Source organism: Dromiciops gliroides, chromosome 5, assembly GCF_019393635.1.
Source record: "Dromiciops gliroides isolate mDroGli1 chromosome 5, mDroGli1.pri, whole genome shotgun sequence".
Taxonomy (NCBI): Eukaryota; Metazoa; Chordata; class Mammalia; order Microbiotheria; family Microbiotheriidae; genus Dromiciops; species Dromiciops gliroides.
In genome coordinates this window covers 210,883,009-210,899,818 of record NC_057865.1, presented here as the reverse complement: position 1 = coordinate 210,899,818, position 16,810 = coordinate 210,883,009, and the positions used below count along the sequence as shown (strand labels likewise).

The 16,810-nt window shown below is 36.9% G+C and overlaps 1 protein-coding gene across 1 annotated transcript in view; it reads right to left on the bottom strand.

Annotated features, from left to right (window-relative positions):
- Positions 1-16,810, bottom strand: part of TMTC1 (transmembrane O-mannosyltransferase targeting cadherins 1) — a 259,544-nt gene that overhangs the window by 95,003 nt on the left and 147,731 nt on the right. The window contains 1 exon segment of the mRNA XM_043969354.1: positions 16,163-16,330. Coding sequence (XP_043825289.1) covers positions 16,163-16,330 — 168 coding nt within the window.

Below are 16,810 nucleotides of genomic sequence, written 5' to 3'. Positions count from 1 at the left end.
ATATTCTTTCAGTCTTTTATTGATGAGTATGTTTAAAGATATAATGTTTGCCTTAAGGACAAAAGTTTTGGTATGTTATCTTATTGTCATTTTCTCGATGCATTTTCCTATTTTTCCTATGATTTCTTTTCTTTGAGATATTAATTCTGTAGCATTAAATTATTTAGTCTGAAATTAATATTTAATCCTTTCTTCAAAGGCCCTTTATGAAATAAAAATTTTAGTAAAGGATGTGTTTAATATCTGATTTTCTAAACTTATTTGTATGGGGTTTTATGCCCCAAATCATGGTCCATTTTTGTAAATGTCTATCAGAAAATTACATAAAATTGTTTCTGTTCTCCGTAACTTTCCGATCATCAGACTGAGTTGACTTTCTCAATTTAGGCTTTTTAGTAAGCAGAGAACACCATGTAACAGAGGGATTATGATGCCACAAAATAAATTAGAATCCACAGAAAATAATTACAAGAAACATCATCTCTTTTAGTAGAGATTTTAATATGAAACACACCCTTTCATTCTTTCATGTCTATTTTAGGAAGAAGCTTCTCTTTTACAGAGCTCTGATTAAGTAACTACATTTGAATTCTGAAAATGCAATTAAAACTAATTTTAAGAAACAAAAACTTAAAAGTTTTTTTATATAATAAGGACAGTCTAGAACCATGATTTCTTTCTAAACCAAGCAATTGATGAATATACTATTTGCCTCTTTTTTTCTGTTGTCTTCCATTTCCTTTATATCATTTGACTGCTCTCATTGCCTTACTAGAAACCATGACATTTTGTATGTGTCTCTTTCTCTTGAGTTCTCATTGCTTTTTCCTTTTAAGTCTCACAATTCTTTAGGATGCCAAGGTTGAAAGAAAGACAATTTCAAAGCCTGGAATTTGTTCACATGGCCCATAGAATTTACCAATATAGTGGCAAAGTCAGGTCTAGATGAGACAGCTAAAACATGACAAATCTTCAGCAAAAAATAGGAAAGAGGTTAGAAGGAAAAAGGATTTGTTCAGATGAATCAACTCCATATGTCCCTGGTGTGTTTCTTTTCTTTTCTTTTTGGTAAGGCAATTGGGGTTAAGTGACTTGCCCAGGGTCACTAGTAAGTGTCAAGGGTCTGAGGCCAGATTTAAACTCAGGTCCTCCTGAATCCAGGGCCAGTGCTCTATCCACTGAGCCACCTAGCTATCTCTCCCCCCTGGTGTGTTTCTGTGCTAATTGTCCTTCTCCTATCAGGACCAACTAAATCTCCCTTTGTCAATTACTGAATGATATACCAGTACCTTATTCCACTGCATTATCAAATACCAACTACCATGGGCCTGTCCTGAGACAAGTCCAGCCCAAAACATTGCCTGGACTCTGTATGTACTTTTGGCAGTGTGTGTCAGAGGTACATTGTGGGAACTGATATGGGAAAAGAATGGCATGTACCAAATAGACTGATGTAGTAAACACCTGTTTCTAAAATCTAATTAAATCAATCAATAAATAAAGCTCTGGGGATATAAAGAAAGGTAAAAGACAATTACTGTCTTCAAGGAACTAACCTGACATGACATGCCTATCTATATCAAAGAAGGTGCTGTGCTGTATAAGCAAAGCAGAATTGCAGTAGTTCAAAAGAAACATGAAATGTGCAAATTTAGAGATATCTCCACTACAAATGTTCATGTGAACTATTTGTGCCCAGCCTGTGGTAGAGCTTTCCAAGGTCATGTTGGTCTAATCTGCCAGTCAGATAATCCATACATTGATTCAGTTATGTCCTTTTGTCCCTCTTTTAAGTATGAAGGACAATTTTAAAAGAACATATGCCTGATATCAACAAATAAGCATTTTTAAAATAGGAGCAATATTTGCTTTTTTATTCCCTATGAAGGTTTCAAGAAGATAAAAGCATATTGCAACTAGTACTGCAGGGTAGGCATACTGTTTTAACAAATACTAAGGAGGTAAAAATATGATACAATTCATGGAGTGGGAATGTATTCAAGGTAATTTAGGCAGCTAGGTATCTCAAGAGATAGACCACAGGGCATGGATTTAGGAAAACCTGAAGCCAAATCTGGCTTCATACATTTTCTAGCTGTATGGCCCAGAGCAAGTTACAATCTCTGTTGGTCTCAATTTCCTCAACTGTAAAATGAGAATAAGAATAGCACCCACCTCAGGTATTGTGAGGATCAAATGATCTAATATTTGTAAAGCATTTAGCACAGTACCTAGCACAAAGTAGGCATCTAATAACTCCTTCTTTCCTTTCTTCCTATTTTAAGTATGTGAATTAGATATGTAAATTCCTTTCCAACACCAGGGTTCTGACTAGAAAGGAAATTGGCAAGATGCACTCCAAAACTAGGATCTATCAAAATCTATTCAAACACTGGCTGAACATACTCTCTGGACTAAAGATGTGGGTTAGTTGAATCAGAATACAAATCAGTGTCCTAGTCACTAGGTAAAATTTCAGTTGAAAGCACAGTACAACTTTGGACTTTCTGAATATATATATGTATATATGTATACATATGTATATATGTATATGTGTGTGTATGCATGTATATGTGTGTATATATATGTGTATACATGCATCTATATATGTGTGTGTGTATATAGATATAGGTATGTATATCTATATACACACACACACACACAGCTTCTATATTTAACAAACCAAGTTTTTTAAAAAAGCCTATATTTCACTCTGGGAAGATGGCTGAGTAGGCCAGAAATTTCCAGGTTCTCCAGATTTCCTTGACCAAGCAAACAGAAAATCACCATGAAATGAACGTAGAGCAGCAAAACTAAAAGGGTAAAGCAATTTCCCTCCTAGGACATTTTGAGAGGACATCAGAAAAGACTCCAGGGCTGAGGTTTAGCCTGAGTGAGGTGTAAATACTTCTCAGCTGACTTCACTGAATCAATGAACAGTCGGCCCTGAGAGAAATAGATTAGGACTTAAACAATTTCACCTCAACTTTCACCTCAGGAACTTTTACCTCACAAACTTTCATCTAAAGAACAGCAGACAGCTGAGTGAGGGAAGACAGAAGGACCCCTCCTATTTCTGAAAGTCAGGCCTAGCAGTGCTAACCAAATGCAATACCTGGCTGTGGCTGTAAGTAAAGAGGAACAAGCACGGGGCAGCTAGATGGCGCAGTGGATAGAGCACCGGCCCTGGAGTCAGGAGTACCTGAGTTCAAATCCAGCCTCCAACACTTGACACTTACTAGCTGTGTGACCCTGGGCAAATCACTTAACCCCAATTGCCTCACTTAAAAAAAAAAAAAGAGGAACAAGCACAAACCAAGTGAGTGTGGTACTGTAGGGAGTGAGAACATTTAGGGGACAGCATGGCTGGGGCTCATAGGAGGAAGGACAGGAGTTCCTAAAACTGAGCCCCCAGACAGAATTCAGAAAACAATAGTAAAGAGGACCTGAGGCTTGAGGCAACATTACCCACAATTTGAGATTAAAACTTGATAATAATAATAATATTAAGCTGCTAAAAATAAAATAAAACAAATTAAAAATAAAGATGAAGAAGCAAAGGAACAAGAACCCAACCATCAATAGATACTTTGGCGTAAAAGAAGCTTTCATATTAAGAGGAAGATAGGGAGGTTAAAAAAAAGCTACTCCTGCCCTAAAGAGTAAAATCAAATGGTCACAAGCCCAGAAATAAATCTTAGAAGACATTAAAAAGGAATTCAAAATCAAATAAGAAAGAACAAGGGAAAACTGGGAAAAAAATTTAAACAATGCAAGAAAATTATGAAAAGAAAGTTAACCAATTAGAAAAAGACATACAAAATCTTAAAGAAAATAAGTCCTTGAAAACTAGATTTGGGCAAGTGGGAATTGGATGATGTTACAAGATACCAAGATATAATAAAATTAGAAAAAAAAATTAGAAGAGAATCTGAAGAAGATGGTGGAGGAAAGGCTTGTGACCCTTGGAGCCCCCAACATGAACCATCCACATACCTTCAAAAAAGTGCCATAAGACAATTCTTGGAGCAGCAGAACCCACAAAAGAACAGAGGAAAACCGTTTTCTAGCCAAAGACTTCTTAAAAGAGCAACAGGGAAATTCTGTGGAACCAGGCTGAGAGAGGGGCGCAGATATAGCCCCAGGCAGGCCACGCCTCCAGAGCCTCAGAACCATCAGCATCAGTGGCAGCTTCTGAAACTCAGCTCACATACTGGTGAGGGGGTCCAGGGGTTGGCCAGGGGGAAAGAGCTGAGGTCTCTGCTAGAGCTAAGGCGGAGTGCCCATATTCTGAATTAGTAACTCAAGTGGCAGTGGCCCAGTGGGGGAGGGGCACAGGCATCTCAAGCTTCCAACCATAAAAAGTTTCTTTGGCAACAAGGTAGATCAAAATACACCCTCAGAAGAAAATACCAAAGTCTTCTACATCCAAAGCTTCCAAGAAAAATATGAATTAGTCTCAGACCATAGAGGCGCTCAAAAAGAACTTTGAAGATAAAGTAAGAGAGGTAGAAGAAAAAATGGAAAGAGAAATGAGAGTGATGAAGGAGGGTCATGAAAAAAAAGTCAACAGTTTGAAAAGCCAAATTGGCCAAATGGAAAAGGAGGCACAGAAGCTCTCTGAAGAAAATCATTGCTTAAGAATTAGGATAGAGGGGCAGCTAGGTGGTGCAGTGGATAGAGCACCAGCCCTGGATTCAGGAGGACCTGAGTTCTGGATTTGACACTAACTAGCTGTGTGATCCTGGGCAAGTCACTTAACCCCAACTGCCTCACCCCCCCTCCCAAAAAAAAAAATTAGGACAGAGCAAATAGAAGCTAATGACTTTGTGAGAAATCAAGACACAATAAAGCAAATCCAAATGAATTTTTTAAATAGAGAGCAATATATATATATGGAAAAACAGCTGACCTAGAAAATAGATCCAAGAGAGAGAATTTGAAAATCAATGGACTACCTGAAAATCATGGCCAAAAAATAATTTAGACATCATCTTCCAAGAAATTGTCAGGGAAAATTGCCCTAATATTCTAGAATCAGAAGGTAAAATAGAAATTGAAAGAATCCACCAATCACCTCTAGAAAGAGATCCCAAAAGGAAAACTTCCAGGAATATTATAGCCAAATTCCAGAACTCCCAGGTCAAGAAGAAAATATTGCAAGAAGCTAGAAAAAAAGAATTCAAATACTGTGGAGCTACAGTTAGGATAACACAAGATCTAGCAGCTTCTACATTAAAGGACCACAGTATATGGAATATGATATTCCAGAGGGCAAAGGAACTGGGACTACAGCCAAAAATCACCTTCCCATCAAAACTGCGTATAATCTTTCAGGGGAAAAAATGGGACTACAATGAAAAAAAGGAATTTCAGGCATTCTTGATGAAAAGACCTGAACTGAATAGAAAATTTGACTTTCAAATACAAGACCCTAGAGAAGAATAAAAAGGTAAACAGGAAAAAGAAACCATGAGGAATATTAAAAGGTTAAACTGTTTACATTCCTACATGGGAAGATAATACTTCTAACTCATAAGAACTTTCTCAGTATTAGGGCAGCTGAAAGGAATACACTTAGAGGACACAGGTCTGAACTGAACATGAAGTGATGATATCTGTAAAGCATTTATTTTTTTACTTATCCTGGTGTTTTATGGAGCAGGCAGGGTGGGGTGGCTTATGTCTGGGGCCAGATTTGGACTTGGGGCCTCCTGGGTCCAAGGCTGGTGCTTTGTTCACTGTGTCACCTAGTTGACCCATGATGACATCTTCAAAATAAAGTTAAGGGGTAAGAGGAATGCACTGGAATAAAGGGAAAGGGAGAAGTAGAATGTGGTAAAGTAGCTCGCATAAAAGAAACAAGAAAAAGTTTATGGAGTGGAGGGGAAGATGGAGAAGGAGTGGGGGAGTGAGCGAGCTCAGTTTTTTCAAAATTGGCTCAAATAGGGAATAACATGCACACTCAAGTGGGGAAGTGGGAGGGGAAGGGAATGGGGAGAGGTGAAGGAAAGGAGGGCAGTTTAGGGGAGGGAGCAGTAAAAAGCAAAACACTTTGGAGGAAGGATAGGGTGAAAAAAGATAGAAAATAGAGTAAATATCAAGGGGAGAGAATAGGATGCAGGGTAATACAGCTAGCAATAGTAATTATGAAAGAAATGATGAGTAGGAGGCTATCAGAAGGACATATGAAAAATGCAAACCATCAACAGAGGAAGAACCGATGGTATCTGAATACAGATTGAAGTATAATTTTATTTGTTAGTTCCTTTTTCGAAAGTTATTTTGTCTGTTTTCTTTCACAGCCTGACTTAATGTGAAGATGTTTTGCATGACTGAACATGTGTAACGTATATTGAATTGCTTGATTTCTTAGGGAAGAATGAGGAGGAAGGGAGGAAGAAAATTTGGAACACAAAATTTTTAAAAATCAATGTGAAGGGGGGGCAGCTAGGTGGCGCAGTGGATAGAGCACCAGCACTAGAGTCAGGAGTACCTGAGTTCAAATCCGGCCTCAGACACTTAACACTTACTAGCTGTGTGACCCTGGGCAAGTCACTTAACCCCAATTGCCTCACTAAAAAAACAAAAACAAAACCAAAAATCAATGTGAAGGGGGCCAGCTAGGTGGCGCAGTGGATAGAGCACCGGCCCTAGAGTCAGGAGTACCTGAGTTCAAATCCGGCCTCAGACACTTGACACTTACTAGCTGTGTGACCCTGGGCAAGTCACTTAATCCCAACTGCCTCACCCCCCAAAAAAAATCAATGTGAAAAAAACCTTTTTTTACATGTAACAGGGAAAATTCTAAATTCTAAATTACCAAGGAAAATTATCCTGAAATTATAGAACAAGAAGGCAAAGTAGTAATAGGAAGAATTCATTAATCATCACCTGAAAAAGATCCTAGAAGAAAACTTACAGGAATATCATAGCCAAGTTTCAAAATTCCCAGGTTAAGAATGATGTATTGTAAGCATCAAGAAAAAAAAAATTTAAATACTCATAAAATACTATGAGAATTTTACAAGACCTAGTAGCTTGTGGAAATTTATTTTGATTTGGAGACCCTACCTTTGGGCTGAGATTAGAAATCCTTAGGCCCAGGGGCAGCTAGGTGGCTCAGTGGATAAAGCACTGGCCTTGGATTCAGGAGTACCTGAGTTCAAATCCAGCCTCAGACACTTGATACTTACTAGCTGTGTGACCCTGGACAAGTCACTTAACTCTCATTGCCCTGCAACAAAAAAAAAAAAAAAGAAATCCTTAGGCCCTCAGGGTCTCTTCTGTATGGGAGGGGCTGGTGCCCCTCCCCCTCTGCTTCAGCTGAGCCAAAAAGCCCCATAGGCTGTACAAGACACCAGGTCAGACAGCTGGGGGCAGGGATCCCCAGCTCCCTCCACCCTGAGAGTATCTATCCGAGAGATCCCAGGCTCATCCAGGCTGGGCTCTGTCATAGCCTGTACCAAGGTCCCAGGTGCACAGCCGGGGGCGGGCCCCTGGAGCTCTGGGTGTGGTATGCATGAGACACCTGAGTGTCCCCACCCCTCAGCCACAGCCCTGGCTGGCGGATTAGCTTGGTGTGTATGGGGATACAAAAAGCCCCAAGATTTGAGTGGAGAAAAGGAAAATATATATAGACCTGAGAGGTTGGTGGACAAGATGGAGGGGGGCTGATGAGATTAAGAGAGCAGAAAGGCTGGAGCACTAAGAGATGGGGAAGGAGAAAAAGCTAAGAGCAAGACAGAAAAGAGGCGAAAGGACAAGATTAAGGGGGCCTGACAAGATTAGAAATAGGAGAAGGAGAGGGGCAGTAAAGGTGGCAGAGGGCAGACTGACGGAGTAGACAGACAGACAGAACAGGAGGCAGCAGAGAGCACAGAAGTGGTCAGCACAGGGTACAGGCAGTGTTAGAAGAAAGTAGCTGAGCAGTGAAAGTGGAACATACTCTAAGGCAAGAGGCAGCTACAGCCCTTATTGTATTAAAAAAGTTCCAGGCCCAGCAGGTGGAAAGAGATGCCCTGAACACAGTCAGGTTGTACATTTTATTTCCCTGTATTCTTAATTTTAAATAGTATCTCATAAATAAACTCTGCTTTGATTATTTAGTTAAGAGGCTTCTTAATCCTTTGCTTATCAATTTGGGAATGGAACAGTGTGGTGAAACTTTATAAACGGCCCACATTAAATTAATAGCAGTCAGATAGCCCGTTAGTTAAAAGTCCCCAGATTAGTCACTCAGATAGATTAGTCCCCAAATTAGGCCAGTGAGTTAACAAAATATTTTCACAAGCTCCTACACTAAAAGACTATAGTTCTTGGAATATAATATTTCGAAGAGTAAAGGAGCTAGGGTTGCATCCAAGAATAATTTATCCACCAAAGTTGAGTATAATTCTTAATTTGGGAAAAAATGGACATTTGATGAACTAAAAGACTCTCAAATATGTGTAACAAAAAGACCAGAACTCAATAGAAAATATGATACAAAAGATCCAGAAGAAATTTAAGGAAATCAATAAAGACTTATTATAAGGCACTGATTAAGGTCAAGCAGTTTACTTATGATATATGAAAATGCTGTTAGTAATTATTAATTATTATAGTAGTAATAAAATTCTTAAAACTGTTTATCATTAATAAGGTAGTTTGAAAGAAAGGATGTGGCTGAGTTGTGGATGATGAAGTAATTCTAAAAAAAATTGGCCAGGTAAAGGTAAAAAGAAGCAATTATTTCATAAAAAGGGGCATGAAAGAAAGAACTAAGACAGAGGATGGGGCTGGAAAGGTGGAATTATTGGAACCTTAATCTCATCTGGGCTGAAGAGGAAACAATGTATACATCTGAAGAGGTTTAGAAGTCTTCTAAACTTCTAGAGAGATCAAAAATAGCATGGGTCTGGGGCAGCTAGGTGGCGCAGTGGATAGAGCACCGGCCCTGGAGTCAGGAGGACCTGAGTTCAAATCCGGCCTCAGACACTTAACACTTACTAGCTGTGTGACCCTGGGCAAGTCACTTAATCCCAATTGCCTCACTAAAAAAAAAAAAAATAGCATGGGTCAGGAACTTCTAAAAGGGGGTAGAAATTAAGATTAAGAGGGTGATCTAAATAAATAAGAAAGAAAATTTGAGAAGTATAGGTAAAATAAGGAATGAGAGGGTAAGTAAGGGGAGAAGGTAAGGTAAGAGGAATAGGGTAAAAAGAGAGACTAATAAAGAAAATAATGAGTAAAAAGAAATGGGGGAAAATTCACAAATAGTAATCATATCTTTGAGCATGAATGGGATTAACTCATCCACAAAACAAAAATGGATAGCAAAATGGATTACAAATCAGAATCCAACAATATGTTGTTTATAAGAAACACATTAAAAAATGAGAGATACACACAGAGTTAAGATGGAGGGTTGGAATAAGACTTATTATGCTCCAGCAGATGCAAATAAGGCAGGGCTGGCAATTATGATCTCAAAGTTATGGCTAAAATAGATTTAATTAAGAGATAAGCAGGGTAACTACATTTTTTTTTAAATGGGGCGATGGGGGTTAAGTGACTTGCCCAGGGTCACACAGCTAGTAAGTGTCAAGTGTCTGAGGCTGGATTTGAACTCAGGCCCTCCTGAATCCAAGGCCAGTGCTTTATCCACTGCGCCACCTAGCTGCCCCGAGGGTAACTACATTTTCATGAGAGGTACTATAGACAATGAAGCAATATCAATATTGAACCTATATGCCAAAAAACTCCAGGAACTATATAATTATTTTTTTTAACTTTTTATACAAATAAAATAAGATTTAAATAATTGAAGAAATATTAATTGTTCATGGGTAGGCAGGGCCAATATAATAAAAATAATAATTTTACCCAAACTAATCGATATATTCAATGCTATTCCAATTAAATTCCTGAATGTTTCAAAGCAAATTAGAAAAAATATTAGTGAAATTCATTTAGAAATACGAAAAGTCAAGAATATCAAATAATGAAAAATATATAAAAGAAGGAGGGTTAGCAGTGGCAGATCCAGGCAGCAATTATCTAAACTACCTGGTACTGGCTAAGAAATAGAAAGGTAGATCAGTGGAATAGAGTAGATATACTATTTATACATGCAAATAAGCATAATAACCTTGTATTTGACAAGTGTACAGACTTAAGATTTTGGGATAATTGTTGGAAAAATCAGAAAGCAATATGGCAAAAACTGGGCATAGACCAATATTCACAAAGATATGGTCAAAATGGATCTGTGACCTAAATATAGAGATTTTACAAGAAAATTAGAAGAATATGGGATATATTTCTTATCAGACTTATGGACAGATAAACAATTTATGAATAAATACAAGCTAGAGAACTGTTAGGTATAAAATAGATAATTTTTATTACATTAAATTAAAAAGGTTTTGTACAAATGAAACAAATGTAACCAAGATCAGAAGGAAAGCAGAAATCTGAGAGGGGGGTAGTTTATAATTGATCAGATAAAGGTCTTATATCTAAAATATATAAAAATTTTGTTAAATCTATAATATGAGTTATTCCCCAATTGATAAATGGTCAAAGGATATGTACAGGCAGTTCTCCAGTGAAGAAATCATTTGGCTTATGTACCAGTGACATATGGGAGTTACTTTTAAAACTGAACCGTCTCAACACACCAAAGAGGATGAAAAATTATGACATATTCAATACCAGTTCTAATGCTCATCTATCTTTGTTATAATTTCTGGTCAGGAATGATGGTAGAGCCATCAGAATTAGAATTCTATGACCCAGACACATTGGAGCTGATGAACAGGATTGAGTCAAACATTCCTAGGAAGGCTATATTTGCTGGAAGCATACAATTGTTGGCCAGAGTCAAAATGTACACTGAAAAGATCTAAACCTCTCACTGTCACTGTGAGAATAAGGGACTGAGAGAAGGAACAAAGGGAAGGAAAGAGGTTCATCAGATGTATGCAAAGAGATCTCACAAGGACGTCAACAAACAAGAATTCATGGTAAATGAATTTCACCTGTGGTTCAATACTTTGAAGCTAATAATCACTCTAGATGAGTTTTTATATTTTTCAATATATTTTACATAAATTATTTTTCTTTTTGTTTAATTTTTTTCCACGGGTGTTCCTAGTGCTGAGTGTGAACAGTTTTCTACCAAAGACCTGAAACTTTATTGTTTTAGCTGTTTCCTATCAGGGGGAATACTGAGTCTGCTTAGGGTCTGCTTAGGATTTGAAACTTTTTAAAAGTATACTTTGAATTTTATCTAACTAAATCAAGTAACTTCATAACACAATAAATAATATCTTTCTTATTTAATTATTACATTTTATTGAAGTATTACATATGCTAATAATTATGTGGTAGCTAAAACCAAAGTTTACTATTCTTTTTTTGTAAGTTTCATAGACATGTTGAGTTTTCATGCTGTTAACATTCAAATATTATGATATCTTTGTGCATTTATTTGATACTTTTTCATTGATGTGCTTAAGCAGGTAAAACAATATATTTTATTAAAAACAAAATTTGTTATTGTAATAAGGCAGAAGAATATTATAAATTAAGTATCTTGGGTTCTTAGAATGGCAGAAAAGTATGTGTGGAAAGACTATTTTGTTTCATAGCAGGATATTTGACTAGAATTTGTTTTATTACCATCTGGTATTTTTGTTTTAAAACACATTTATACTATTTTAAATTTTTTCCTTCAATTAATATTATTTTGTTTCATTGCCAGGTTTAGGAACTTTGGTAACATGTGTTCTGTTTTAGCTTTTGTATTTTTTACAGCTTAGTATTTATCTACTTTTTAAATGCTGTCCTAATTATGTGACTATTATGGTATTTTTAAACGAACTGCATTTTCACACCAAGTGTGACATGTCAGATCCAACCTTAACAAGATACCTTCTATCTTTATTCTTTTTCTAAATATTTTGAAAGGTAATTAAGTAAGTGCCTCTAAGTCTACCCCAATACTGAAATACTTATAAACATCCCTGATAGTACATATACCTGCTCAAGAAACTTCTGGTGATTACTGTTACAATTAATTTCTAATGAAAATGTAAAAATGTTTATAATAGCATTGTACATTTAATTAAATCAAAATGGCTGATAATAACTTTCACCACTACTCTATGCCAAATGATTCAAAGGCCATCCTTTGCAGTTGTTCCAAGGTACATTACCAGACAGATTGAGATGATGTCACATGTTCAAATAATTTCATATTTAGCAAATTCAGAAAATTTCTGCACTTTTATATTGAGCACAAAAGGATAATAAGCATTTTTCTAAAACTTATTTAAAATCAACTCTTGACAGTAGCTATGTTAATAGCTTAATTGTGCATCCAAAGCTCTTGAATCATTTCTTTCCTTTAATAGAGCTGGAGTCTACTGCAATTTTTTCTTTTTTTCTTTTTTACTTCAATTTGACATAATGTGATAATAAAAATTTTAATTAGTATCAAAACTTTGTGATGCATGCCTGTTGTAGCAGACAGTATGGGTAAGTAAGTTCTTTACTGAGTTCCTTGAAATAATTAAAAATCAAATACATGAAAGATGTTAGACTGTGGGGTTAAATTTTAAATCATTAGCCCTCTTTTCATATACTTGAGCAAAAAAAACTAAAGAGCCCCAGAAGTAGATATCTCAGATATCACTTGGACATTTTCAGAACCAGAGTCAGAGCCCTTCCCTTAGTCCTGAACTTTAGGGTGATGACTTCTGGAAAGTTTTCCCTTTAACCCTTTGAAATCACCCCTGGGTGTGTGATGTGCCTCCTTTTGTCCCACAGCAACTCCCACACCACCAAGAGTTCCCTTCTGGACTGCTGAACTCCCTCAAACCTTTTGAGATCTAAACTATCTTGTTTCTCAGTTATTTTCTAGGGACCCAGTCCCAAACCAGTCTACTTTGCAGCTAGAATACAGAAACTAGGTCTGTTGGAAAAGATACCTGTGCAAGGATGCTTTGCAGTCCACATGAAAAGGACCCTACCAAGTTCTCAACAAAGCTGAAAGGAGTTGACAGCTGGATATATCTGTCTCATCTAAAGAGGAACTCAACCCTCAAGTGGACAGCCCAGCCATAAGAAGAGAAGGAGGAGGAGGAAGAGAAGAGGAAAAAGAAGAAGAGGAAGAAGGGGGAGGAGAGGGAGGAGGAGGAGGAGAAGACAAAAATGAAGACTACAGTAGTAGACCACCCCTCGAGACGTTAGATGAGGGCTTAGTATCCTGTGTTCCTTGCTTCTGGTTACATTGTCCATAAAATCTACCTGGGCCAGCTACAGAGGTCAACTCCATTGTTATTTTTTAATTATGATTTCCTCCTCTCAACTCTCCCCTCCAGAGATTCTCAAGCTTTCTCAATGAACTTTTGGCTGTTACAGTAAAACTGGAATGTCCCAACCCCCTCACACTGGCAGCTAGACAATTCCAAGACTTGTATCCCTCTCCTTCTACCCTAGTACTCTAAAAGAACCCCTGTCCAAGCCCCTTCTTGAGCACCTCCAGTACTTGCTGCTGTGCCTAAATTTAAGATTCAATTTTTGCTATATTGGCAGCCTTCTCTTTAATTCAGGTTGACATAAAAATTAATTTTATTGGTTAACAATTAGAGCATTGACCGCCAATCAGAATTTGGATGTAACCACCTAAGATCCATAACTTGAACTATAAGAAACCTACCATAAAGCCCCCAGCCTTCAGTTTGACCTTGGGTCATGACCAGGTAAGTGGCATTCCCCATCCTGGAGACTCAAATATTCTTGTTTGCTTAAGGACAGTGCTAACAGATTTGCTGACTTGCCAGGCAACTACCTCAGAGGTGTGTATCTCCACACATAGCCTCCAGCTGGGCAGAGGGAGAAACCTTATCACTGAGTACCAGCATGAAATATGCTTATTGGGAAGCTCTAGAAAAGCAAGTTGGTAGTTTGTTTCTAAAGGGGTTAATATTTGTATTGTTGAGTATATGGTAATAAACTAATGTCTGCATGCACTTGGTTCAATTGTTTGATTGCTAGCATTGAGAAGTGAAAATCGAATTGGTTTTTCCATTGTACTAATTAGCATATTATAGAAAATCGATTTTGTGTAGTTATACCCAAAGTAATGACATTTCCATAACTTTAAGTTTCCGAAATAAGAAAAAAATAGACATTTAAAAAGTAAGATCTTGAATTTTAATCAAGAGTCACGCAACTTTCCAGAGTTATATGTGTCAATCACTATATTTGGAGAGGAGCCAAGTGGGCTCATATTTGTAGCTATGCTGACGTGTCAACCACTATCAACTTCTATAATATGGAAGCAATAAATTGCTTTTTGATTATGCTATTTGATGTAAATAGCACATACCAGATTAGTCTACTTGCTAGAGTTATAAAGAGGAGAAGTCAATAATACTATTGTTGCCATAATTGTTTTATGTATCTCATTAATAAATATCCATGTACAACTCCCAAAAGCTGAACAGGGTTTTGGAAGAGAAATTTCAAATGGTTTCATCCCTTAACTGTATCCCTTAAAATTAATTGATCTAAGTTTGGAGCAAGCTGTAAGTCCTAAATTTTCTAAGAGTTCATGAATGCTAATCAGTTAATTTTTTAAAAACTCTCTCAAACTAAAAATCTCAGGAAGGCTGCATATTGGAAGACTGGTTTGGATTCCCTTCTTACAGGGAGATCTGGAAATGATCCCATCAATTTCATCAGTATAAAAACTAAAACAGGATGATTCAGCTCTCAAATTCAGAGGCTCCTAAGAAAGGGCATAAAAAAAAGACTATTCAACTGTTGGAAAAGCAGCCTGTAATTTCTTTTTTTATTGCTCTCAGAGATGGAGTTTTTTAAAAAAAAAACTGCTTGCAATAGTGAAACTATGGTTCTAAATTGCCAGATATCATGGGACACACATCAACTGGACATTTTTCTGTGTAAAAATGAATCCTTGGGGCAGCTAGGTGGCGCAGTGGATAAAGCACTGGCCCTGGATTCAGGAGTACCTGAGTTCAAATCCGGCCTCAGACACTTGATACTTACTAGCTGTGTGACCCTGGGCAAGTCACTTAACCCCCATTGCCCTGCAAAAAAAAAAAAAAAATGAATCCTTACCTGTGATCTCAGAAGTTTCCCCCCAAAATTCTGCTTAAGTAGAAAGGGAAGGAAGATCTTCTGCTATTAGCTGCAATTTTTTTTTTTTGGTCGAGGCAATGGGGGTTAAGTGACTTGCCCAGGGTCACACAGCTAGTAAGTGTCAAGTGTCTGAGGCCAGATTTGAACTCAGGAGCTTCTGAATTCAAGGCCCATGCTTTATCCACTGCACCACCTAGCTGCCCCTATTAGCTGCAATTTTAACAGCAGCACTAAACAGAAGTAGAAACGCATATTATCTAAGTCTATAATTAAATAGCAACAACAACTACAACAGACAGGAGTTAATGCAATAAGGTCTCTCAATGGGCAGTAGACTTGGCATGTGACTGTCTGAATTTGAAAATTCTTTTAAAACTTGAAGGCCAATTACAACCTTATAATCTGTGGCCCCAACATATTTCTGTATTCTATCACAAGTATGGGTCTAGAAGCAAAAATTGTTGCATTGGGGAAAATTATATTAACATGTATAGATTTACCATGATATGGGAAAAAAGCCTTTGGTTTGCTAGTTCAGAATTATCTCCAAAATGGACTAATCTACAGAACAGTTCAAAAGCCTGTAATATTCAAAAGAAAATATATTTTATTTTTCTTCCTTTCTGATCACTTTTATATAGTATGGAAATGAGCAATTAAATTAGACTTTTCAATTTCATTCAGTTTATAGGTGATATTATATGTCAACAGAGCATTAAAGGTATTTCCATCCAAAGTCATAAAATTAAAAGCACTTTCAAGAGTCTTGGGTTTTTTAAATTATTTTTTAGACTCATGCTCACAATTCTTTTCATATATGATTTTGTTCATTCGGGATTCAAGAATGACCTTTAAATTAATTAAATATCAGAACCAGATTATTATGCCATTTATGTATAGTAAGTATATCTATCTATATGAGTATATATATACGTGTGTGTGTGTGTGTGTGTGTGTAAACAAATAAGTAAGAAGGCAACCAATAATTTTCTATAACTAATCATACCTGAAAAGGGATTCTCTTGACAGCCAAATTTCATTCTGTTTCACAGTTTTGCAGGAGAAAAGCAGCAGAAGCAGCAAAGTAGACACCATCAAGGTAGTGGCCCCACATCGATTTAACCATGTACAGAGTTTATTTAACCCATGGACAAAAAGGATGCAGTAGCCCATGCTGAAAAGAGAGAATGAGAGAAGTATTGAATCTCAGACTCATGACTTATTTTTTTAAATTATCAAGCATTTATTTTTTTTCTCCTGCCTACCTCCCTCACACATCTGGAAGAGAAAATAAAACCCTATAACTAAAAAGCTCAGTAAAGCAAAATAAATTTCCACATTAGACATGTCCAACAATATCTCATTTTGCATATCAGTCTATCACATTTCCATCAGAACCAGTTGATCAAAGTTCTTAAATCTTTCAAAATGTTTCTCCTTACAGTTTTGATGTTAATACTAGTATAAATTGTTCTCCTAATTCTGCTTTTTTCACTCTGTATCAATTCATATGTCTTCCCAAGTTTTTCTGAAACCCCCTTTCATCACTTCTTATGGCATTATCTTTTCCCTTTCTTTGTATCGCTAATGCTTAGCATACCACCTGATACATTGGTAGGCACTTAATAATTGCTGACTAATTATGCAGTGTTAA